The 27,449-nt window shown below is 32.5% G+C and overlaps 1 protein-coding gene across 1 annotated transcript; it reads right to left on the minus strand.

Annotated features, from left to right (window-relative positions):
• Nucleotides 1–4,073: 4,073 nt before the first annotated feature.
• Nucleotides 4,074–22,756, minus strand: LOC139524410 (thrombospondin-1-like). The gene is made up of 8 exons (XM_071319184.1): nucleotides 22,688–22,756; nucleotides 21,528–21,599; nucleotides 14,277–14,348; nucleotides 13,616–13,773; nucleotides 11,716–11,883; nucleotides 10,009–10,176; nucleotides 8,456–8,491; nucleotides 4,074–5,854 (listed from the first exon to the last, which is right to left on the minus strand). Exons 1-8 carry the CDS (start codon nucleotides 22,702–22,704, stop codon nucleotides 5,781–5,783), a joined length of 765 nt encoding a protein of 254 aa, XP_071175285.1. The 5' UTR covers nucleotides 22,705–22,756; the 3' UTR covers nucleotides 4,074–5,780.
• Nucleotides 22,757–27,449: the final 4,693 nt, after the last annotated feature.

Genomic DNA, 27,449 nt, shown 5'->3' on the forward strand with positions numbered 1-27,449 from the left:
TGGTTCTTGAAAGATTGTAAAATGGAGTTTCCAGTCGTGTCCGTGCATTTATGCATGAACTGTTCTACCAAAGCTTCCGAAATTTTAATATGCTGTTACTGATGACAAAATGGAGGTCAAGTTCAATAATGACGATTTTGACTTTTACCGTTCAGGAGGTATGGTTCTTGAAAGATTGAAAAATGGTTTTTCCCGTCGTGTCTGTGCATTTTCTCATGAACCATTCAACCAAAGCTTTTGAAATTTTAATATGTTGTTACTGATGACAAAATAGAGGTCAAGTTCAATAATGACGATTTTGACTTTTACCGTTCAGGAGTTATGGTTCTTGAAAGATCGTAAAATGGCGTTTCCATTCAGGTTGTTGCATTTACTCATGAACCATTCAATCTAAGCTTTTCAAATTTTTATATGTTGATACTGATGACAAAATGGAGGTCAAATTTGATATTGACGATTTTCACTTTCACCATTCATCAGTAATGGTTCTTGTGATATTGCCAGGACACAAATAAATGTCAATAAATCCGGTTTGCTGTCGTTGTGACAGCCTCTTGTTTAAGAGTCGTAATGTATTTTCATTAAGAAAGAAAAATGTATGTCTGTCGTACACTAGAACTAGAGAAATCGTATCTATGGCATTAGCTGATTTTGGCTGTAGTATAACTGATTTTGGTTTACATAGCTTCAGAGCTGGAGGGGCAACAGCCGCCGCTCAGAATGGTATATCTGATAGATTATTTAAAATGCACGGTCGCTGGAAATCAGATAGAGTCAAAGATGGATATGTGTTAGAAAATTTACAAAAGCGTTTATCAGTTTCTAAGAATCTTGGAATTTAGTTACTTGTATATTTCTGTCTAGTAGTTCTTTCTTTGTGCGTCGAGGTGGTCACTGCGCCATTCAGTATCCACACTTGTGTTTGTTTTATTGATTTTAGAAAGTAAAGGCTAATGTTGAAGTGTAAATAATTGGATGTGCTCGGTTATTTACACATATGTTCAAAATAGATGGAGCATTTTAGCACATAAATACTTTATGTTTGGTTAAACAACGTGCATTAAAACATAAATGAATTTATGTGCGGTATGCGGAAGGTATTTGAAAGATTGCGCATTAATTTTATAAGGGAGATTTTGTATAAGTTGTATACTATTGCCGTTAACCGGTTTGGCGGTCAGTATAAAAGTAAATTGCACGGGTTTTTAGTTATCGAGGACTGGGTAGTGACCACATACGCGCACGTCATATATGTTTAGGTAGAAGTTTATTTTCTTTTTTTTGTATACAAAATATTTGTATTCAAGTTTTATGTAGAACAGTATTTAAATGTGTTGTATTTATTTTGTAGATTATTTTGTTGCAGAACATATTGTCCAAGATTCTGACATCTTGCGTTTTTGATGGGACTTTTATTTTTTTAGTTTGATGGACTAAACATGCAGATCAGATTTATTTTGTATAAGAAATAAAATTTAAGAGGTGGTCACTGCGCCATTCAGTATCCAAACTTTTTTTGTTTGTTTTATTGATTTTAGAAAGTAAAGGCTAATGTTGAAGTGTAAATAATTGGATGTGCTCAGTTATTTACACATATGTTCAAAATAGATGGAGCATTTTAGCACATAAATACTTTATGTTTGGTTAAACAACGTACATTAAAACATAACTAGTGTTTCTATTACCTTTTATGATAAAATCGCAAATGAACAATATTCAAAGTTCCTTATATTTATATACTTGGTACATTAAATTTTTTATGTGTTTATTCATGTAAGATCTTGAAATATTTTTGACATAGATTATTTAAGGATTTTGTACGATATTCGTGTACCTTCCCTACATTGGCTCCTTTTTATGGGCATGAAAAAGTAGTTGATTGACCCCCCCTTTTTTTTTTTACAAAACACCTCTATCGCAAAAATTGAAAGTACATGTTTGATTGTTTCGAACAGATTCCAATTAGTTAAACGTCTTAAGCTCTGGATTGCATAATATTTTTTTGATGTATCTGCATATGCGGATACGTCATGGTATATGATACGGTTGATACGTTTTTAAATGACCGACCTCTACTCAGACTAAATTTTGAGGTGAAAATTCATCTATTTTAGTCAAAGGGTCCACATGATGTGTGGATACAGTGGAGGATCCAGAACTTTTCATAAGTGGAGGGCCCGCTGACTCAGTGGGCTTTGGGTTTGAAGGGCCACCTCCAGTCATGCTGCGGTGATTCCCTATATAATCAACGAAGTGATCCTTTGTTCAAAACGGGACCTGTCCCGTATGTTTTGAAAATTCAACAACAAACGTAGCGAAAATTGAAACGAAGTAGAAACCTAGTAAATACGTACCAAAGCTTAGCGCAACGCAACAAAACGTGCTAGCTACGTATCGAAACGTATCAATGCGTGATGGAAACGTGGGTCTACACGTACTTATTCGTAGCAAAACGTGATAAGAACGTAGCAAAACCTCGAGAGCAAAACCTAGCAAAACCTAACTTTAAAAAAAAACCGGGACATTTTTATTTAAAACGCAGTTGAAACGTAGCATTTTAAAACGTAGTAGCACGTGACAGTGTGAGTGGGGCTTTATAAGACTAAACAATACGAATTGGAGTATACACATGGATGGTATACGATAAATGAATTGTTTCTGCTCCACTAGTGATAGATGTGGAAGCAGATAAGTGAACGGTATTGCCTTTACGACAAGTGAAATTTATCCGTATTCATCTGTAACACAGATATAAAAAGACTCAACCGAATCATGTTATCTGTAAAATTTCGAAGAGATGACTTCAAGAAAACCATTTAGGAAATACCCTCCATTTTAGCAACAACTATCTATAAAGATGTCATGATAGACAATATAAAAAAAGGAAGACAATATAAGAACAAGTAAATTAAAGAAATTTCAACATGTAATTGCAACCCCCTACTAACTACATGTGTTATATGCATAAGATAAAAATCAATAAAAATGTGGAGAAAATTCACTGTCCATGCGAGGGACTTGTGAATTAAAGACGATAACTGTGTTCCGGGAACAATTGGAAAATCCCTGGTGATAGGAAAACCTTGGCGTCTAACACAAATTTTACTATCGCAACCTACTCATCATTTGTATTAGACTATTTACCGGATTTTTTATAACATGAGCAACACGACGGGTGCCACATGTGGAGCAGGATCTGCTTACTCTTCCGGAGCACCTGAGTTCACCCCTAGTTTTTGGTGGGGTTCGTGTTGCTTATTCTGTAGTTTTTCATGTTGTGTCATTTGTACTATTGTTTGTCTGTTTGTCATTTTCATTTTTAGCCATGACGTTGTCAGTTTATTTTCGATTTATGAGTTTGACTGTCCCTATGGTATCTTTCGTCCCTCTTTGAGAACCGACAATATTTCAGTAGATACCTTATATTGAACCTACTTCATCTCATATATATGAAGCTTTTCCAGTAATTTTCATTATTTTAGTAATTAACGATTACTTTTTCCTTGTTTTTCCCCATACAAATGGATGTTCCGCATCAGAAAAAAACCCTATTATATATAAAGCAACTTTGTAATTAAAATTTATTCAATAAATATCAATAATGATCAAATAATTGTTATGAAAACAAAATGTCAAAGTGGCTTGGTACTTAAATGGCTTCATGGTGCCAAGAAATATATCCTTTGCATGATTAAAATATAATAAGTTTTCGCTGATGAACAATTTCCTAAAGTTTAAAATGAATAGATGTAATAAAAAGAAAATATTTCAAGATCTTTCTCTTATATATTCGAACAATTGTCAACAAATTATTTGTGACTTTTTGTCCTATCAAATTTGTGACTTTATGTCCTGTGACTTTTTGTCCTGTGACTTTCTGTCCGTTTACCTGCTGGTGATGCCGTTTATGTAGTTTATGGTTTAAATGTGAATATCAGCATATGGTATGTAACTGACAGTGTTTATTTATTCAGTATACGACCTGTTTAATATAGCGTTATTGTCAGTTATTCATTGTTTTTTTTTTAAATATTTTGAAGTAATTATCTAAAAAAGGAGAAAACTACAAAATATTAAAATTATCATCAAGATTTATTGAGAAAATCAATTAAATGATTCCCACGGTGCCACTTCATATTTGCACGGAAATCAATGTCATCAAATACCACTTAATGTTCACGCGTAAATCAATGTCATCAAGTGCCACGTCATATTCACACGGAAATCAATGTCATCAAGTGCCACTTCTATTCCACGGAAATCAATGTCATCAAGTGCCACTTCTATTCCACGGAAATCAATGTCCTCAAGTGCCACTTCTATTCCACGGAAATCAATGTCATCAAGTGCCACTTCTATTCCACGGAAGTCAATGTCATCAGGTGCCACTTCATATTCACACGGAAACCAATGTCACCAGGTGCCACTTCATATTCACACGGAAAGCAATGTCACCTGATGTCACTTCATATTTCCACAAGATATCCTCAAAAAATCTGACAAATAATGTGCACAGATAAAACTTTTAAGCTGAATGAAAAATATATGTATGTATGTATGCGAAAGCCGCCAGAAGGACATTTAACCACATTTAAAAAAATATAATATTGTTATTGGAAAAACATCACAACAAATATATAAAGGTAATTCTTAAGGACAGCAAATAGAACATCCTTCAAAGTGAAATAAGAAATTTGAAAAGTGAAATATTGCCCACAGATAAAACATTTTAAGCTGAATAAAAATATATTTATGTATTCCAAAGCTACCAGAAAGATACTTAACAACACTTTTTTTAAAATGTAATATTGTCATTGGAAAAATAAAACACAGCAGATATATGAATGTAAATTTAAAGGATAGCCAATAGAACGTACTTCAAGGTGAAATGTGAGAAACACAAACTAGTTTATATTTATCCCTACCGCCTCAAGAAACACAAACCCGTTTACATAATTTTATCCCTATAACCTGAAAGTGATATATGAGAAACGAAAACCAGTTTACATTTATCCTTAAAAAGCCTCACGTGAAACCTTTCAAAATGATATATGAGAAACAAAAACCAGTTTATACGTATCCCTACAACCTGATGTGAAATCCCTCAAAGTGTTATATGAGAAACAAAAACCAGTTTATGCGTATCCCTACAACCTGATGTGAAATCCCTCAAAGTGTTATATGAGAAACAAAAACCATTTGACATTTATCCCTACAACCTGATGTGAAATTCCTCAAAGTGTTATATGAGAAACAAAAACCAGTTGACATTTATCCCTACAACCTTATGTAAAAATCCCTCAAAGTGATTTATCAGGGAAAAAAACCCAGTCGACATTTATCTCTACAGCCTCATGTGAAACCCCTCTAAATGATATACGAAAAACAAAACCATGTTACAATTATACCTACACGATCATGTGAAATCCGTCAAAGTGATATAAATGGGAAACAAAAATCAGTATTTTTAATCTTTATCCCTTCGACCTCATGTGAAATCCCTCAAAGTGATATATGAGAAACAAAAGCCACTTTTCATTTATCCTTACAAGATTATGTGAAACCCTTTAAAATGATATATGAGAAACAAAAACCAGTTGAATTTTATCCCTACGACCTCATGTGAAATCCCTCAAAGTAATATATGATTTACATGTATCCCTACAATCGCATGTGCAACCCTTTCAAATGATAAACGATAAAACAAAACAAAAAAACAGTTGAAATTTATCCTGACAGCCTCATGTGAAACATAATTTCATCGTTCCTCAGGTTTATTTTTACTTCATACTATTCTTCATAAATCTGTAGTTAGATATAATTTTAGATCTTCTTGCTTTCTTCCATTTCCCATCTACAGAAAATAGAAAGTTGGAAAATTATATTTATAACCGTCATTTTTATAGAGTTATTGCTGTCTTGTGCATGATTTTGTTTATATTATTGAAATAAATGCCAACAACCATAGTGCATATTATTTTGTAACCAATGAATGCGTTTTAATCACTCACAAATAATCATTAGAAGATTCAACATTCTTAATGCTTAAAAAAAAAAAGGAGGATGAAGACACAAATGTACAAAACAAACCACAAGTCGAAGAAAAATTGCCAACACCTTGGTCAAATCAAAAACGAAAATAAAAAATACAAACAATAGTCAGAAAAACACCGAACAGAAAACTACGGATCGAACCATGCAAACCATTCCGAAAATAGAGGATGGACTAATGTTGAACTGACTTTAGATAAAAGTAATACTAACAATGAACACTGCCCTTTCCTGGATCTTAATATCTATATCTTTAACAGGAAGCTTAATACAAAAATAACATAACAGAGATGATTTTCAAATACCTGTTGTTAATTATCCAATTTAGGAATGTGACCTTCCCTAGGCACCTTCTTATGGTGTATCTCAACCTGTTCGATTCGGTCATGTATGTAACAACGCATTTGATTTTAATCAAAGAAATCCTTAATTTATTGACAAATTATTACACCAGGGTTTCGACATCAAAACTTGTCAAAACTTTTACTTAATTTTATCATCGGTACAAGGACATCATTCGTAAATATAAATCAACGTGCAGACATACGTTCTGGTATTTCACATCCCATCTTTAATAGTAATATTCTATACAAAGCACAAAAATGTAGTCATTCAAAAAGCTATCCAAACCTTTAAACAGACATTTACTTGACTGATAGTTTCTTAATCTTGTGATGTCTTATGGTTAGATAAAAGTCTATTACCAATCCGCTATTTTGTGAAGTCTAATCACTCGATAAAACGTATCTATGTATTTCATAGGAGTAATACGACGGATGCCACATGTGGAGCAAGATCTGCTTACCATACCGCAGCCTGAGATCACCCGCAGTTTTTAGTGGGATTCGTGTTGCTCAGTCTTTAGTTTTCAATTTTGTGTTTTGTGTACTATTGTTTATCTGTTTATCCTTTTTTTTTTTAGCCATGGCAATGTCAGTTTTATTCTACTTATGAGTTTCAATGTCCCTTTTGTTTCTTTCTTTCGACTCTCCTTTTCTTAGTTTATTCTGTTACCTATTCTAATATCGGACTCTGGCTTCTTTTAAACTGAGTTTAACTGTGCGTATTGCTGTGTGGTTGTTTATTCCACATTCAATTTGACTAGAGGTATATGGGGAGGGTTTAATCTCACAAAACATGTTAACCCCGCCGCCTTTTTGTGCCTTTCCCTAGTGAGGAACGGCCTTTGTTAGTTTTGTATGGTTTTTTTTAATTTTGGTTCATTCATATGTTTCGGAATTTTCTGTGACGTCCATTTCGATGAACTATAGTATACATTATTGTTAAGGGACCAGCCGAAGCCCGTCTCCGGGTGCGGAATATTTTCGCTGCATTGAAGACCCATTGGTGGCCTTTGACTGTTTTCTGATCTTTTCTGGGGTTGTTGTGTCTTAGACACATTCCCCGTTTCAATTCTCAATTCTATATTAAATGCTTTGGAATGATTGGCATTTCCTGCTTTTCCATTGACATCCGTATGTTACTCATGCTAAAGTAATCCCTCATCATACAATAGCTGATTGGTGAATATCTCTTGTCTGACCCCCCAAAACATTTGCAAAACCATACCATCGGTACATATAATCCTTAAACTTGACATAATGTTAGAATTAACAGTAAATACATGATTTTTTAGCCGACGCTTTAAAATGACATTCAAATCGTTTGTCTTGCATGCAAACCTTTATCCTTCAATCAATGAATAAATGGGTTAAAATAAAAATATTATTTTTATCTGATTTAAGATGATTTTTCCTTTAAAAAAAATTCAAAACATAATAGACGTGTTAGAACAAGATGTAGAACAAGATGATAAGTTTTCATTCGTTGTGGCTAATGATATAAATACGCATGATTCATTTATAAAGATGTTTTTGTTTTTGTTTTGCGATGGCGTTGTCAGTTGTTTTTTGTCTTATGAATTAAGAATGTCCCATTGGTATCATCCAGCTCTTTTTTCATACATTTAACATTCTTTCGTTTATCGAACAAATAAAGGCAACAGTAGTATACCGCTGTTCGAAAGTCATAAATCGATTGAGAGAAAACAAATCCGGGTTACAAACTAAAACCGCGGGAAACACATCAACTATAGGAGGAATATGCTAAAGATATACTAGTATGTATGCAAAGTTCCAATGTTTTTAATGGCATCGAAAATGACAATTTGTTTACAACCTTTAGAATACAACAAGTATTTAAATGCATGATATTTTTGGTTAATGTAAGATATAGTGGATGAATGTTATGAGACTTATGTCCATAGTTTATTTCGTATCTATTTTTATTTGTTTCTTTTGAATTTTAGAAAATAAAAAAAGTACGTAAATAATGTTCTTTCAAATAAATTGCTGACTAAAAAGGCAACGTTTTACAAATATTGTATATAATTAATAATATTAACCTGATTTACTGTTTTTGCCTGCGTTATTGCACGATTCTGAAAAATAGAATTTGGATGCATTTATATGTAACACAATAATAAAATAGATTATAATTTAATATGAAATTATACATATACATAAATAATCAATAAATAATATATATATAATTCAACCAACTATTACTATTCGAAAATACTACGACAAAACTATTACAGTCATGCATAACTTTTTTCTCACAGGAATCGCTTGCGGAAATTTTCTACCACAGATGTCATTACACATATTAACCTTGACGTTTTAAGATCCAGTGAGCAATATTTCGTTCCTATGCTTTCGTAGAGCGACTTCAGTAAATACTGCTGTATTCATAAGGTTATATTTTTATACAGAATCAGTAGAGTGAGTGACCAATATTCGCCGCATAATTCGTTTATTTCCACTTACATCCGACCTACATTCGAATATTTGGAACTTTTTATGTAGGTTTCAGAAATTTTACTAAATGAAACAAATGTTTGATAAAGAAATTATCTTCAAAAAATTGGTTAATTGTTCTAAAAATTAACGCAAACTCAAGAGGAAATCAAGTTGTTTGTGTACCATAGGGGACAGATTTTTGCCGTAATTTATGATATGACCATCCTTATTATCCTGGTATATTATGAAAACGAATGTTTGTAATTACATGAATTAGCTTGAGAGATCATTCCTGTACGATTTTTCTCACAAATATTTACTTTAAGACTGCGCATGATTGCCAATATAAATCTTACATAATTGCCAAAATCGTTTAAAAACACCGTCATAATTCTTTATATGTGCGAATAACCTTGAAAATTGGGTAAAGAGGAATATCAACAGTTCGAACATTACAAACAGCCTTTACCATCTATTTAGGCAAGTATTGGGTAAAGGCACACAATTTTTACAGAAAAAAAAGCAAAAACGGCGAAAATGTGTCCGGGGCGAATATGCGCCACCCACTCTACCCTGTTCCACAAATGAACACCTGATTGCTGCAAGGACCGTGATATATGTGCACAATTCAAATTACATCTATGACTTCCTTTCACTGCAGCAAATATAGATTAGAAAAAAAGAGAAGGTATGATTTTTAGAAAAGTACATATAAGTTATTAGCAAAATTTAAATGTTGATTACATACTTTGAAGAAGGTTTGTTGTTTTGCGTTTCATGGGTTATAAATTTGTACAGCTATTACATGACAGGTTTATTCAGTTAAATATAACAATTACGCAATACATAGACCAGTAAATGCCAAGAAAAAATGTAAAGCACAACCGTTACTAGAAGAGTTCCTGAGGAAAGTAAATCCAGATAAGCGCATTGGACGTGTTTTATTAATCAAGTGTTGTTTTCATTTTTCTTTTATGTAAAGTGCGACTATAATTGGTTTCATACAACTTTTAATATTCTGTGATTCACAGGGCAAATACGCACCAAAATGTATCTACTACTTCATTTTAATTGAACAACATGTAATCATCGACAAAATATTTCTTGAATATCAAAACTAAGAAACACACAACCTACGTAAACAGGCCATACTTACTGTGACATTTTTCCAAGGAACATAGTTTTTTCTCAATATCACAACCAAAACAACCATTTCCATCCCCAGAAGAAGGAGGGTTGTCACATCGTCTTTTTCGTATTCCTAGTCCTTTACCACAGGTAACAGAACATGTAACAGACGACCACGGGCCCCAATGTCCATCAACTATGATAAATAAAAAAGTATACAGAATTTTTTTTACTTACGTCTTGCATAGCAGAGAATCAGCAAATACACATTTTAAAGTTTATGATTTGATCAGGTAGGAATCTTGCACTTCAGCTTTTGCATGGGAGTTTATCATGCTCACCTAAAACCACAGAACCAAACGAGGAAATTCTTACATATTTTAGAAACGGTCAATAATTTTAGAAATACACATTAATGTTTCAGTACAGCTAGAAACAAAATGAGTCTTCTTATCTCAATACGTTATAGTGACAAATGAATTTATTACATATTCGGAATATATTGACCAAAATCGTGAACGCATTGATGACGGACACAAATGAGACATACATTTTGCTGTTGTTGACAATTTTTTTTTTGCGTTAGCCAGTGTAGTAGTTTTGTTGTGGATACTCTAATCAATTAACTTAACATCGAAACATATCAATACTGTGGTAAAAAAGACAAAAAATAAAAATGTAAGGGTTCCGCGGAACCCAGTGTCTCGCCTTCTTTTACTGTAAGACGCAGGCTCAACACAAATTGGTAAACAAATATTTAAAATTTTCCACAAGATACTATCTTTTGATTGTAAGAAGTTTCTGTTCAAGTTTGGTAAAATTCCCGGATGGTTTATGTTTTTAAAGTTATCTGGAAGAAAACAAAGTCCATTTATAAGGAATATACGGAAAATCTGCTACACAAAACCCACCAAAATCCGGTGTTAATTTCATGTGTTCCAGTAGATAGGCAGATAAACAAACGTATTAGTTAATAATGTTCTATAAAAAAATTATAATAAATCTCAAAGTGAACAATGAAATTATATGATTGAGATGCAAATATACTAATATAAAACAAATACCTGTACCAACCTCCATGATACCATGGAAGTAATATTGATGATACTGTACGTACCAAATTTTAAGCTAGAATTGGACCAAATGCATATAATTCCAACTGCATTGAAACCACACCTATGACTTGTGTGTTTTTTGTGTTAAAATTATCAATAGCCGTTATATCAATGAATATCAATTTTGATAATCTCGTATCGGGAAAAGAAACAAAAATATCGTGAACATCGGAAATCAACTATTAAAAGACATTACTTAATGGTGGTCCTCGACTGTTGTCTGCTCTTTGGTCGGATTGTTGTCTCTGACACATTCCCCATTTCCATTCTCAATTTTATACTGGTATATACAATGTTTCTCAAGAAAAAATTGTTTAAAAGCACACCAGTTTAGTATAAATACAAATGGAATGTTTCTTTCTGAACTAAAAAGCAAATTTGAGGATGAATTAAAAAATGTATTAACACGAAATGTATTTTTTTGTTGCTATTCGATAATATGTAAACTATTTACAGATGTCATGTACTATTGATTCGTTGGATTGTCAAATTAATATTGGATCTCTTTCATTTGATTATCAACAAGTATTTATCGCTTCATAACAACATAATAAACATTTTTTAAGAAGAGGATGACGAATTTAAAAATTTGATCCTTCACATTTCAAAAAAAAAATTACCTGAACAATCTCCTAATTTACAAACTAGCGATTCGTTGTCAACACCTTGACAAAGTTTTCCGCCGTCAGAAGGTGAGGGGTTGTTGCAAGTTCTATTTCGATGTTTAATTCCATTACCGCATGTCACTGAACATGATGTTGTTGTCCACGAGCCCCACTGACCATCAACTAAGGAAATGTAAATACCAAAAAGAAAATACTTTACATACATTTGTAAAACCTTGCAATATATGTAATGTCTACGAGACAACATTCCTTAACCATCGTTTCATTTTATTATTTTAATTACAGTTTAATTCATATTTTCAACAGGTTGCAAAAATAAAGTTGTACATTCAAAATTTCTAAAACGTTAATTGTGTGACAACATAAGTTCAAAAACATTTGGAAGCTTGAAGTGAATATAACGTAACAACGAGGATAACGATGCATCTTGTTTCACACTATAAGAAGGAGCACTTACTCGTCTGAGAAAGTGTGCACTAGTAATGTTTAAGTATTAGATACAATACAAAGGTAACAAAGAAACAGGCCGGTAACAACCGTTGCCGGATAGTTTTTCTGCACGAGTAGTCAGGTCAAGGTCCGAGGCGCTATCCGAGGACCTTGACCTGACTACAAGTGCAGACAAACTATACGGCAGTTTGTTACCTGCCTGTTTCTTTTCTCATTTTTTTTATATGTCTCTGATAGTATATCAGGATTGATCAGGATTTAACACGTTTCACTATATGATCCAATCACAGCTTACCGTTCAAAATTGATGACAATAGTTGAATGATTTTTTCTTCACGATTTGCTGCATATTTGAACATGTATTATACGGACACTTTTTATTTATAGGATCAATCGTGCATTGGTGAGTTGATAGGGATTTTATCTTTTGATTAGATTGGATTTTTGTATATATATTTCCTGTCTTTTTTATTGAAATAAACGTTGGTACCAGCATTTCTTTACTTTCAGCATACTATTCATGTCCATATATTAAAGGGGAATAAACACTTACGGACCGACCATTTATCTTCAAAAGGGGGTATGGTATCTTCTTTTCTGAGTAAGAACATTATTTATTTTTTCAACGCTATCACCCAACTATTTTCATTTTTTTTTTCGAAATTAGACGATTTTAATATACGGTATACGGAAAATCAGGAATCAGAACATTATTTTGTCATCTGCTTGACCACAATATATTTTTTCTCATAAAATTGGGGATCAAAATATTTTTTAGAAAAAAGACATACCCCCCTTTTTTAAAGTTAAATGGTCAATCCCTTAGTGTACAGATATGAATATGAATTTACTGGAATTGTTTGAAATATAGTTATTGGTGCTCACGACTTACGTAAATATTTTAATAAAAAAAGACAGGAAATATGTCGGTGAAACAAAAAAATTAAATCTAATTGAAATTTAAAGTGCCCATGAACTCACTGATCATGCACGAGTGATTCTATTCATAAAAAGTGTCCGTGTAACAACTAAAAAGTGTCCGTGTATCATCTAAAAAGTGTCCGTGTAACACCCGTTAATTTACTGTTTTTCTATAGCTCTACTGGGGGTAAAGTCGTAAAAAATATCTCAACTGCCAGGTACTGCTTAGGAATCCGAGTTGTTACTTAAGTTCATGTAGTTCTTCTTGAATATTTTATTATGACTTTCGTCGGTAAAGAATATACGTTTGTAGTTCACATTACCATAGCGGACATTGCATGAATCATTTTCACGCCGACTTTCTGTATTGTCTTCGGTCGTTTGTCGTTTGTGTTTTGGAAATGGCTTGTATAAAATGCTTTTTGTAGTCTTTAAATGTACGTATTGAAGTCAATAATATTGCAATTATTGCTTTTAAAATCACAGTGAGTCATTAAAAAAGAGTATATATTAAAAATCCTACCTGGAATCGGACAAATCGATATGTTAAACTTGTTGAGAGATCTGCTCAAATTCAAATATTGGCAGTGTCCTTGAAAATCGGTTAATTTGGTTTGGCGGGCTGCCCATTTAAAGAAGTCGATTATTTTACAACACTCCAATGGGTTGTTTTGTAAATATCTAAAACGTAAAATATTTATACACTATTATTTCATTCTTTCTTCTTTTCTTCTTCTTTCGGTTATGAAATTCGCATTAATGAAAATCACATTACGAAAATTATATATTTAGATTCAGTAATAACACTAAAAGTGTTTGACGGCGCTTTATTTTTTTTTTTTTTTTTTTTTTATCAGAAACGCTAAAAAAAAAAACCAAAGCCAACAACGAATAAATACCTGGGAGGCAATTTGAGGGACCTTGTAAAAATAGCCAAAACATCTAAGGTCAGCTTTGCCTGATCGAATTGGGTGTTGATTTGTGTATGCTCCAATCAGTAGTTATTTTTTTAGGGGTTTCAGTGTGAAGAAAAACATTGTCATAATTATGAATGATTAGTATATCGAAAATAGCGATACTACAGGAAAGAACGACGAAATGACAACAGTGAAATCTGGACATTTTTAATCATTTCTTAAGCTCTTTTTTGTTAACAATCATTATGGTAAGTCTATAATACGTACATGGATTCTAAATTTGTCATATTCCTAAATATATTGGGTGATATTGTAGTAAAGGCATTGTCGGATAAATCTCTGAAATGAAATCATTAAAAACATTGAAATACAACAGTCATGACTAAATATTTAAAATATTATAATATAATTTTAGGCAAAGACTATATATTCGGGTGCAACTGCATTGAAATATTGAAGGTGTTATTTAGGAAGCACAGATTTTTTCGGAGATTCAATCAATTTAAAGTCCATAACTTATATGAAGAGACAAATACCTTACAAGAATTTTTCTCTCTAAAAAGTGCGATGCATCAAAATTCCGTCATAAAAACATTGTTTGAATATGATATTTTATTGCTTTTATCTTTTAATTTTCGACGGTTTAAAATAAGTGCGCATCTTGTTTACACAGCATTCCGAGACTCCAAAGGCCGTATCTCAAAAAACGAAGTTCGTCCCGTCGTCTTTTAGGTCAGTAACAACAATGCTACAAGTTTAAAAAAAAGCAATATTATACCCTCGATTTTATCATACATTTTTTTTTTATATATAAACAATAAAAAGGTGATATTTGTAAAACAGTTTGTAAAAAAAGCCACCGTTCATTTTATTTCTTCTATTTTAACCTGTTGATAGATCCGTGTAATAATATTATTAAAACTAACCAGATGCTCCGCAGGGCGCAGCTTTATACGACCGCAAAGGTTGAACCCTGAACAGTTGGGGCAAGTATGGACACAGCATTCAAGCTGGATTCAGCTCTAAATTTGGATTGTGATTAAATAGTTGACACAGCATAGGTTTCTGACACAGAATGAATGTGGTCTAATGAACTTAATTTTTTTTTGTGCCTTTGAGCAATTCACTATGCTGTTTTATATTTAATCCTCTCAAAAAAATGTTTGAAGAAATTTTCTTTTTATTTATGAAATCTGAAATGAAAAAACAATGAATTGGAGTTTGCAACAATAACTACTCATTTAAATACATCATAAAATATTAAAATGTAAAAAAAAAATGCTTGTAATCACTGAATGGTAAAGATTATTTTTATTTATTAGTTGGTAGTAAAAGGGAATATACATTGTATATTGTTTAAAACAATGATTTCAGTGGATTCAATTACTATTCTGGACAAAGAAAGATAACTCCGATTTTCAAAGAATATTTCATAAAAACTGTGCAATTGAAAATTTCTTGCTATTGCGCAATATGGTGCAATTAGATATTTCTTGCTATTGCGCAATACTGTGCAATTGAAGATTTCTTGCTATTGCACAATACTGTGCAATTGAAGATTTCTTGCTATTGCGCAATACTGTGCAATTGATAATTTCTTGCTATTGTACAATACTGTGCAATTGAAGATTTCTTGCTATTGCACAATACTTAATATAATAATGTTGGACCCCGATTTGGACCAACTTGAAAACTGGGCCAATAATCAAAAATCTAAGTACATGTTTAGATTCAGCATATCAAAGAACCACAAGAATTCAATTTTTGTTAAAATCAAGCTAGTAAGTTTAATTTTGATCCTTTTGGACCTTAATGTAGACCTATTTGAAAACAGGACCAGAAATTAAGAATCTGAATACACGGTTAGAATTGGCATTTCAAAGAACCCCAATAATTCATTTTTTAATGAAATCAAACAAAGTTTAATTTTGGCCCCTTTTGGCCCCTAATTCGTTGGGACCAAAACTCCCAAAATCAATCCAAACCTTCCTTTTGTGGTCATAAACCTTGTGTTAAAATTTCATAGATTTCTATAAACTAATACTATTTTTTATTTTTAGTTATTGTGCAAAAACCAAGAAAAAATGCTTATTTGGGACCTGTTTTTTTTACCCTAATTCATAAACTGTTGGGACTAAAACTCCCAAAATCCCAACTTTCCTTTTGTGGTCATAGACCTTATGTTAAAATTTCATAGATTTCTGTTTACTTATACTAAAGTTATTGTGCGAAAACCAAGAAAAATGCTTATTTGGGCCCAAAACACCCAAAATCAATCCCAACCTTTCGTTTTATGGTCATAACCCTTGTGTTTAAATTTCATAGATTTCTATTTACTTTTACTAAAGTTAGAGTGCGAAAAACAAATGTCTTCGGACGACGACGACGCCAACATGATACCAATATACGACACAAAATTTTCAATTTTTGTGGTCGTATAAAACTATATCTCTGACATTATTTCGTATTCTTACTTATGGGGTGTTTTAACAACCTTGACTGGCTATAAAGCCTTCGCACGGTCGGCTATTTTGTATTCTCAAAACTACATACATATATACATGAACACTACTAATCTACAACTCTCTGTGTGTGGCTGCACGTGCTGTTCTTATCTATAAAGTCATGGATATTCAATAGCTATATATGTAGGCATGTCAAAATCACATACGCGATAATGATCAGTCATTACACATGTTATGATTTCATTAACCAGTGTTAAAAAGATAAATATAACAACCCTGCCCCCAAATTAGAAATTTATAAAAAATTCTTACTAGTTAATAAAATCTGTATATATAAAGACCAGGTGCTCCGCAGGGCGCAGCTTTATACGACCGCAGAGGTTGAACCCTGAACAGTTGGGGGCAAGTATGAACACAACATTCAACCTTGATACAGCTCTGAATTTGGGTTTTGATCAAATTTTTGACATAATATTAGTTTTTGACACAAAACAAATGTCAACATCTTACAAATCTATTGCGCAATATTGTGCAATTAAAGATTTCTTCTTCAAACTTTTAAAAGTTTTGGAATTTGAGAAATTTGGAAAAAAAAATTGGCAATTAGACCAAAACCTGACATTTCTTTATACATAATTTACAAGTAGTGTTATCTGAACATACCTAATGTTGTATGTTAAATGATTTTGAATTACCTCCCTTACACTGGTTTTAAATAGTTTTAATTGTCCATTGACCAGAAAAACCTAGCTTTCCCTTTTTTTAGCCCTTTTGCCCCTAATTCCAAAACATTTTGAAAAATAACCCCCCAAAGTCAATACTAACCATCCCTTCATGGTATGGAAACTTGTGGTATAATTTCAGAGATATTCATACACTTAAACACAAGTTATTGTTTGAAAACTACAAAAATGCTTATTTTGGGCCCCCTTTTTGGCCCCTAATTCCTAAACTATTGGGGCTATAATCCCCAAAATCAATCCCAACCTTCCTTTAATGGTATTGAATCTTCTGGTAAAAATTTGTAGAGATCCATTCACTAAAACAAAAGTTATTGTCCGGAAACTAAATGTGTCTTCGGACGACGACGACGCAGACGACAACATGATACCATTATACGACGCAAAAATTTGTTTGCGGTCGTATAAAAATGAATAAAAATTAGAATAAAATTATCCACAGGACGCAGCTTGATACGACCGCAGAGGTCGAACCCTGAACGGTTGGGGCAAGTATGGACACAACATTCAAGCTTGATACAGCTCTGAATTTGGATTGTGATTAAATAGTTGACACAGCATAGGTTTCTGACACAGAATAAATGTGGTCTAAGAACTTAAAAATTTTAAATTGGCCATTTTACCCTTTATGGTTCAATATCCAAATCTAAACACATGGATAGATTCAGCATATCAAAGAACCCCAAGAATTCAATTTTTGATGAATTCGAATAAAAGTTCAATTTTTGACCCTTTAGACTTCAATGTGGACCAATTACATAACGGGGCCCAAATATCAAAAATCTAAATACATTGTTAGATTCAACATATCAAAGAACCCCATATACTCAATTTTTGTTGAAATCAAACAAAGTTTAATTTTGGACTCCGATTTAGACCAACTTGAAAACTGGGCCCATAATACAAAATCTAAGTTCAGATTCAGCATATCAAAGAACCCCAAGATTTCAATTATTGTTAAAATCAAGTTAAGTTTAGTTTTGGACCCTTTAGACCTTAATGTAGACCTATTTGAAAACGGGACCAAAAATTAAGAATCTAAAATACACGGTTAGATTTGGCATATCAAAGAACCCCAATAATTCATTTTTTGATGAATTCAAACAAAGTTTAATTTTTTTTGAACCTGTTGGCCCCTAATTCCTAAACTGTTGGGTCCAAAACTTCGGCCAAAATCAATCCCAACCTTCCTTTTGTGGTCATAAATAAAGGCAACAGTAGTATACCGCTGTTCAAAACTCATAAATCCATGGACAAAAAACAAAATCGGGGTAACAAACTAAAACCGAGGGAAACGCATTAAATATAAGAGGAGAACAACGACACAACACCGAAACGCAACACACACAGAAACGGACCAAGCAACAGACAAAACACCACGAGAATAACAAATATAACATCAAATCCAAATACATGAATTTGGGATAGACAAGTACCGTGCCACGTCTTATCTCAAAAATAAGAGAAAACACAAACGACTCAACGTTAAAATGCAACACACACAGAAACGAACAATATTATAACAATGGCCATCTTCCTGACTTGGTACAGGACACTTTTAAAGGGGAATAAAAGTGGTGGGTTGAACCTGGTTTTATGGCATGCCAAACCTCGCACTTTAATGGCAAAGTTAAATATAACATTGAAATGACAACATAATATTACAGGACTACAATACAAATAAAAAGGAGACCATATTAGACAAAGAAAAGCATGATTAATAGATAACAAAAAGCATCAGGTTTAAAATTCAATACGCCAAAAACGCGTCTTGTCCACACAAGACTCACTAGTGACGCCCAGATATAAAAGATCGAAAGTGAAAAAAGTACAAAGTTGTACAGCACTGAAGATCAAAAGTTGAAAAGGTTTTGCCAAATACGGCATTGTTTGTATGCCCGGGATAAGAACATTCTTATTCATAGAACAATTCATGCTATTGCAAACAGTAAATTTTAACAAATGAATATGAAAGAGATATACATAATGAAACTGAAGTATTAACTAATTACAGAAAACTAAACCCGAATACATAACGCCCAGATATAAAAGATCGAAAGTGAAAAAAGTACAAAGTTGTACAGCACTGAAGATCAAAAGTTGAAAAAATTTGCCAAATACGGCATTATTTTTATGCCCGGGATAAGAACACTTTTATATAGAACGATTCATGCTATTGCAAACAGTAAATTTTAACAAATGAATGTGAAAGATATATTCATAATGAAACTGAAGTACTAACTTATTACAGAAAACTAAACCCGAATACATGATGCCAAGTTCAATACAGCATAGACACACCCGAAACCTTGTATTTAAATTTCATGGTTTTCTATTTACTTATACTAAAGTAATAGTGCGAAAACCAAGAAAAATGCTTATTGGGGCCCCTTTTTGACCAGTTTGTAAAAAAAGCCGCCGTTCATTTTATTTCTTCTATTTTAACCTGTTGATAAATCCGTGTAATACTCGCTCGGATTATTAAAATTAACCAGATGCTCCGCAGGGCGCAGCTTTATACGACCGCAAAGGTTGAACCCTAAACAGTTGGGGCAAGTATGGAAACAACATTCAAGCTGGATTCAGCTCTAAATTTGGATTGTGATTAAATAGTTGACACAGCATATGTTTCTGACACAGAATAAATGTGGTCTAAGAACTTAAAAACTTTAAATTGGCCATTTTACCCTTTATGGTTCAATATCCAAATCTAAACACATGGTTAGATTCAGCATATCAAAGAACCCCAAGAATTCAATTTTTGATGAATTCGAATAAAAGTTCATTTTTTTACCCTTTAGACCTCAATGTGGACCAATTACATAACGGGGCTCAAATATCAAAAATCTAAATACATTGTTAGATTCAACATATCAAAGAACCCCATATATTCAATTTTTGTTGAAATCAAACAAAGTTTAATTTTGGACTCCGATTTGGACCAACTTGAAAACTGGGCCCATAATAAAAAATCTAAGTACATGTTCAGATTCAGCATATCAAAGAACCCCAAGATTTCAATTATTGTTAAAATCAAGTTAAGTTTAATTTTGGACCCTTTAGACCTTAATGTAGACCTATTTGAAAACGGGACCAAAAATTAAGAATCTAAAATACACGGTTAGATTTGGCATATCAAAGAACCCCAATAATTCATTTTTTGATAAAATCAAACAAAGTTTAATTTTCTTTTAACCTGTTAGCCCCTAATTCCTAAACTGCTGGGTCCAAAACTTCCAAAATCAATCCCAACCTTCTTTTTGTGGTCATAAACCTTGTATTTAAATTTCATAGATTTCTATTTACCTATATTAAAGTAATAGTGCGAAAACCAAGAAAAATGCTTATTGGGGCCCCTTTTTGACCCCTAATTCCTAAACTGTTGTGACCAAAGCTCCCAAAATCAATCCCAACCGTCCCTTTGTGGTCATAAACCTTGTGTTTAGATTTCATAGATTTCTATTAACTTATACTAAAGTTATTGTGCGAAATCCAAATGTCTTCGGACAACGACGACGACGTGATACCAATACACGATCGCAAAAAAAATTGTTTACGATCGTATAAAAAATAGAAAGCCAAAAAACATCTTTCAATTAGAATCGATGAGTATGGGTTAACTTTAGACCAGTGTAATTAATGGGCAGTTTTATTTTCAGTTCTCGAAACAGAAATTTTGTTCATCTGATTTGTCAAAATAACAAGTGTGCATACATTTTATTGTTACAAATCAACAAATCTAACCACCAAAGCCCATTAGAACTCATTATGTAGAAACCACAACATCCTTAATATCTCTCTGTGAATATCCAGACACAGATGTTCGATAACATAGGTCGTAAAATTTTGATCAAGTGAACAATTGCGATGCATAAAATGTAGCTTTAAAATACACATACATATTTGAAGGTGATGACACTAGCAGAGACCCGTGACTCTTAAAATTTCAAATAATAATAACTAATTTATTCATTTGCGCTACTACATCTGTTGTTCAACGTTTAAAAACTTAACAAAATCCAGGCCACCAATTTTTGGCCACTATTACACTTCATATCTCTTGAATCATTGGATTCGACCCAAAAATTTCAAATCCAATTAGACACTAAAATAGCAAAAGTAACTTTTACAATTAACCTTATCAGAATTATTTCGGTATTAACAACAACAAATATGGTACTTCTAAATGCAGTAATGTGTAGCCCTTTATATAAGCATGCAAAAGAACCAATTCAATATATGATCAACTAGAAAAAACAAATGATAAATACAACACTGTTTTTTTTTTTATTTTAAAGATATATTATACTTACAAGAAAACAAGGTTTATGTTTGATGAAAACACCCCCACTGGTAAACTACTAAAATTATTATCCGCCAAATCACTGGAAAAATAATCATGATTTTTATTGGTTTCAATAGATAATTCTTAATTCGAAGCAATTAATACTTTATCAATGAATCACGATGTTTATGACTAAACATTTCACTTCACACTTAGAAATAATATTTCGATGACAGAAGTATATATATAGATTATTACACTGGTGCCAGTAGTACCAGAGAAACAGATTCTTACATACTTAGTAGCTAATCGTGGATTATCGAATTTATCCAAACTCGATAGTCTGAACCTCGGCGAAGACTTAAAATTGGTAATTTTACTATCGAGTTTGGATAAAGTGCCTTTCACATTCCCCAAAGATGTCAATTTCTCTAACACCTGTTAGCACATTTCGACTCATCCAATTAGCTGATAAAGTTTATGACCCTTAAACTCAGCCAATCATCTAGTGAGATCATCGGCAACAACACGTTGATTAATTATTTTTATACAATGGGCTTGGACAAAAAGGGTTAATCTTCCAAAGAATTATAATAGACATATTGAGTCTTTTGAAGTCCTCATGTACCGTATATGCTACTGTTAGTTAAGACATTCTTTACATTGCTATTGACATGGATACAAAATTATTTACAGTATTAACAACCAATTTCAATGAGTATGCAGCTAAAGGTAATATCTTTGGTAAGCTTGCTTGCAAGTATAACCGTGAAGTCATTGTTAGGTTAGGTAAACTACCCTCCTTTAAGAGTAGACTAGTCTGACAGTCTATCTGTCTGTAGGACTAGGCTACTTCGAAAGGAGGGTAGTATACCTTACCTAACAATGACTTCACGGTTCAGCTAGCAAGCAAGCTAACCAAAGATATTACCTTTAGCTACATACTCATTAAAATCGGCTGTAAATACGAGACATGGAAAGGTATATGAAGGTTTAATGAAAGTAAACTAGAACTATCTTCCAGTGTACAAATCACGTAGATATAAGCACCTGTAGGTCATCGTATAATATTCAACAATGAGCATAACAAATATTCAATGTTCCATTCATTAAAAATGCAATGTTTGGTAAAAAATTAAACACTTTATTTGAACCTGTATTTTGATGTTATACCTGCGTTATACTTACACTTCAACAAGGTTCATGTTCGATGAAAAAATACCCACTGGTAAACTGCTTAAACGATTTTCCTCCAATTTACTGTAAAATGTTCATGATTTTAATTTGTTTAAACTATAAACGTCCAATTCTATGGAAAATTTTGATGACGTGTACGTGTTTAAATATTTCTAAATTACATAAACTTAATCAACATGATCAACGTAAGAATTTTTTAAGCGATCACAATGTTAAAGATTAATTATTTCTCTTCATCCTTAGACATATGACAGACGTATATTGTTCTTCTTGAAATCATCATGTACCGTACATACTACAATATACTTTAAATTAAAATATTTGCTACATTTATAATTTCATGAATACAAAAAAAAATCCTTTGTGTATCGACAAGGGCAGGGACAAGACATAGAAACATGACTACAGGAAGCCATCTTGATTTTAGTACCAGACCTGGTTGACTGATTTAGATATTTCTACCTGCAGGGCTGCAAATTGGTAATCCAAAGACATTTCAAGAAAACGGGACATGGTATTTTGATCTGACTTATTTTTGTTTTAACTCCTAAAATATGAAAACAACACTTCATAAATGTCATGCGTCGGAAGCGCTTTTATGGAGTTGCCGTCATTAAAATGCTAAAAGCCGAATATTTGAAATTAAAGGATGTATAAGAACCAAAACTGTTGAAGAGCTATATTACAACAAAATACTTCATCATAGTAGCCAAACTTGTTTAAGAGATACTTTGCCTGATTGAGTCGAAACCTTATTTTCTTAATGATTTATTAACGGAAATTTAAATAAGGCGAATGGAGAAAGCTTTATGTGATATAGATACAATGGATAAGCGTTGATTCTTGAAAAAGAAACCATGAGCCCGGAGGGCGAATGGTTTGTTTTTCATGAATTAACGCTTATCCATTGTATCTATCACTTAAACTATTGTGTTAATGTCTTTTAAAAATTAACGCCTATTCTTAATTAGAAGGTATTGTAAGTGAGTTTAAATAACCATGTTATTGTGTCAAATGATCCATTACAATAAATTATATATTACAATTAAATGATTAAAAACATAAAACAACACGTCTGCCCTTAAAGATCTTCATATCATCAGGCATCTGAATGTTATCTTCTTTTTTTTTTTACCAAATAAGATATATTCGAACTTATTTCTATTAAAATTATTCTTAGTGGAAATGGAGAATGTGTCCAAGGGACAACAACCCGACAATGAACAATATATATAGTACATATAAAAAATATGTTTCCGAAATTGCTATCAATAAGCGTAATTCTAGACATATCACGATTTTCTAGCATAGGAATTTGCGAATTAAAATTTGTCAAATTATGTAGTAAATCAGATGAAATCCTATTATATTAATTTATAAAACAAAAATGGACCAATACTAACTATGCAATCCATTTTTGTTTTGTTTCAAACATATGAAATAGCCAACAATAATCCGGTAATAAACGACCAAACTCGCTCTTATTACACAAAATATCCGCATTAATATACAAAACAAGAACAAAAATGGAAATTTAGACTATAGAAACAACAAAAAGAATTCAGGGATTCGAACCTAGACAGACAAGTCCTTAGCTTTATTAACTCATTTATCTTTACCATAAAACCTCGTGGCTACCAACTCATACTATACGTTTGCCTATTATGTATATATATAAAGATACAAGCCTTGTGTGTCCGTTGTACCGATGTTTATCATATATTCATTTATATATATAAAATAATCTTATTAATCGTAACCGATTGGTAGCCCAGAGGTTTCGTCGATAAGTTGATGTCAGTAACACGTAACATAATTGATGGACGGGTTCGATTCCCAGTAAAGGCCTATAGAAATTACAAAAATTAAAGGTAAGTTTTTAAAATAATTTCATTAGTGAACAGAAATCAGTAATTTAGTCAACTCAAACTTAATGATATTAGGCACACAAAGGAAACAATAGAATATAATCTGGTGAGTCCATTTCAGCGAAGGATTTAAGAAGCGTTGATTCTAGAAAAAGAATCCACGGTATATGAATAGGCTGACGTCACCACAATGGTTTAATAAAAGGAAAACCCATTACAAACTGTTAAACCGAACCAACGATCTCGTACACCCGAGGCGGGTACACTACCAAAAAATTATAAAGGCAGTGACCTTTGAAATTGGTCAACACAGACTTTTCGACCAATTAGAGCAAATGAGCGAATTGAAGGGTGACGAAATGCATGAATCATGAAACTGTTATAACACGGAAACAAAAACAAACGATGATAGCCATTTTCTTAAATAAAGTAAGATAACTTCGTCCATACCTGTCCACATACTAGTATGTTATAGTAAATCGTATTAGCATGTCACTAATTGAGTTTTCTGTGTCTTGTACATCAATATTAACAGTGTGTTTTACTTCGGGAGTAGCAAATATTTTGTCTTTACCTAGAGCGCCTCATTCCGAAAAAATTATCGTATATGTCCTATTAGAATAGAAAGAAGATGTCTCGCTATCACTCGTGGTAAAATATTTTTCGTAAAGGACCAATCTGTGGTAAAATCAATACAAATTCAAGCCCCCATAAATTATGGATTAAGTTGACTATATGTTACACTTACGCCATCTCAAGATTTATATTAAACAAAAATAAATCCTCTGGTAAACTGCTTATTTTATTTTGGAAAAAAATTCTGAAAAAAAACAATGATTTGTGATGGAATAAATTCTATCTTAGTCAAAGTTATTATATTTAGCAATTTTTATTTTGTTTAAGTATCACAATGTTTTTGATCAACTCTTTCACATATCATTTAGAAATATTAGTTTTATATACAAAATTTATTTTGTCCCTATAAATCCACATATGCTATATGTACTGCTACTGTTTCCTAAACAATTCTTCAATTCCTATTGGTAGGAATACGAAAATATTTTACTGTATCAACAAGTCCTATGACAAAACATGGAAACTGGTTAAGGTGATATAAAAATATCCTGTTTTTTGTACTAGACCGATGAGATAAGTGCTTGTTTAAGCAAGATAAAACTAGAGGCTCTAAAGAGCCTGTGTCGCTCACCTTGGTCTATGTGCATATTAAACAAAGGACACAAATGGATTCATGACAAAATTGTATTTTGGTGATGGTGATGTGTTTGAAGTTCTTACTTTACTGAACGATTTTGCTTCTTACAATTATATCTATCATGAACTTTGCCCATTAGTAACAGAGAACTATATTTGGTAAAAATTTACATAAATTTACCAAATTAATGAAAATTGTTAAAAATTGACTATAAAGGGCAATAACTCCTTAAGGGGTCAATTGACCATTTAGGTCATGTTGACTTATTTGTAGATCTTACTTTGCTGAACATTATTGCTGTTTACAGTTTATCTCTAACTATAATAATATTCAAGATAATAACCAAAAACAGCAAAATTTCTTCAAAATTACCAATTCAGGGGCAGCAACCCAACAACCGATTGACCGATTCATCTGAAAATTTCAGGGCAGATAGTTCTTGACCTGATAAACATTTTTATCCCCTGTCAGATTTCCTCAAAATGCTTTGGTTTTTGAGTTATAAGCCAAAAACTGCATTTTACCCCTATGTTCTATTTTTAGCGACGGCGGCCATCTTGGTTGGTTGACCAGGTCACGCCACACATTTTTTAAACTAGATACCCCAAAGATGATTGTGGCCAAGTTTGGATTAATTTGGCCAAGTAGTTTCAGAGGAGAAGATTTTTGTAAAAGATTACTTTAATTTACGAAAAATGGTTAAAAATTGACTATAAAAGGCAATAACTCCTAAACGGGTCAACTGACCATTTTGGTCATGTTGACTTATTTGTAGATCTTACTTTGCTGAACATTATTGCTGTTTACAGTTTATCTCTATCTATAATAATATTCAAGATAATAACCAAAAACAGCAAAATTTCCTCAAAATTACCAATTCAGGGGCAGCAACCCAACAACCGATTGACCGATTCATCTGAAAATTTTAGGGCAGATAGATCTTGAACTGATAAACATTTTTATCCCATGTCAGATTTCCTCAAAATGCTTTGGTTTTTGAGTTATAAGCCAAAAACTGCATTTTACCCCTTTGTTCTATTTTTAGCCGTGGCGGCCATCTTGGTTGGTTGACCAGGTCACGCCACACATTTTTTAAACTAGATACCCCAAAGATGATTGTGGCCAAGTTTGGATTAATTTGGCCAAGTAGTTTCAGAGGAGAAGATTTTTGTAAAAGATTACTTTAATTAACGAAAAATGGTTAAAAATTGACTATAAAGGGCAATAACTCCTAAACGGGTCAACTGACCATTTTGGTCATGTTGACTTATTTGTAGATCTTACTTTGCTGAACATTATTACTGTTTACAGTTTATCTCTAACTATAATAATATTCAAGATAATAACCAAAAACAGCAAAATTTCTTCAAAATTACCAATTCAGGGGCAGCAACCCAACAACCGATTGACCGATTCATCTGAAAATTTCAGGGCAGATAGATCTTGACCTGATCAACATTTTTACCCCATGTCAGATTTGCTCTAAATGCTTTGGTTTTTGAGTTATAAGCCAAAAACTGCATTTTACCCCTATGTATTATTTTTAGCCATGGCGGCCATCTTGGTTGGTTGGCCGGGTCACCGGACACATTTTTTAAACTAGATACCCCAATGATGATTGTGGCCAAGTTTGGTTTAATTTGGCCCAGTAGTTTCAGAGGAGAAGATTTTT

Source organism: Mytilus edulis, chromosome 5 (assembly GCF_963676685.1).
Source record: "Mytilus edulis chromosome 5, xbMytEdul2.2, whole genome shotgun sequence".
In the NCBI taxonomy this organism is placed as follows: Eukaryota; Metazoa; Mollusca; class Bivalvia; order Mytilida; family Mytilidae; genus Mytilus; species Mytilus edulis.

Bases quoted from the DNA above. Each gene is read 5' to 3' on its own strand.
- LOC139524410 (XM_071319184.1), bottom strand. The intron at 11,884-13,615 runs GTAGGATTTTTA...ACATTTCCTTAG, and splicing joins ATCGATTTGTCCGATTCCAG to TTGATGGTCAGTGGGGCTCG. The intron at 8,492-10,008 runs GTAAGTATGGCC...TCTATTTTTCAG, and splicing joins TTCCTTGGAAAAATGTCACA to AATCGTGCAATAACGCAGGC.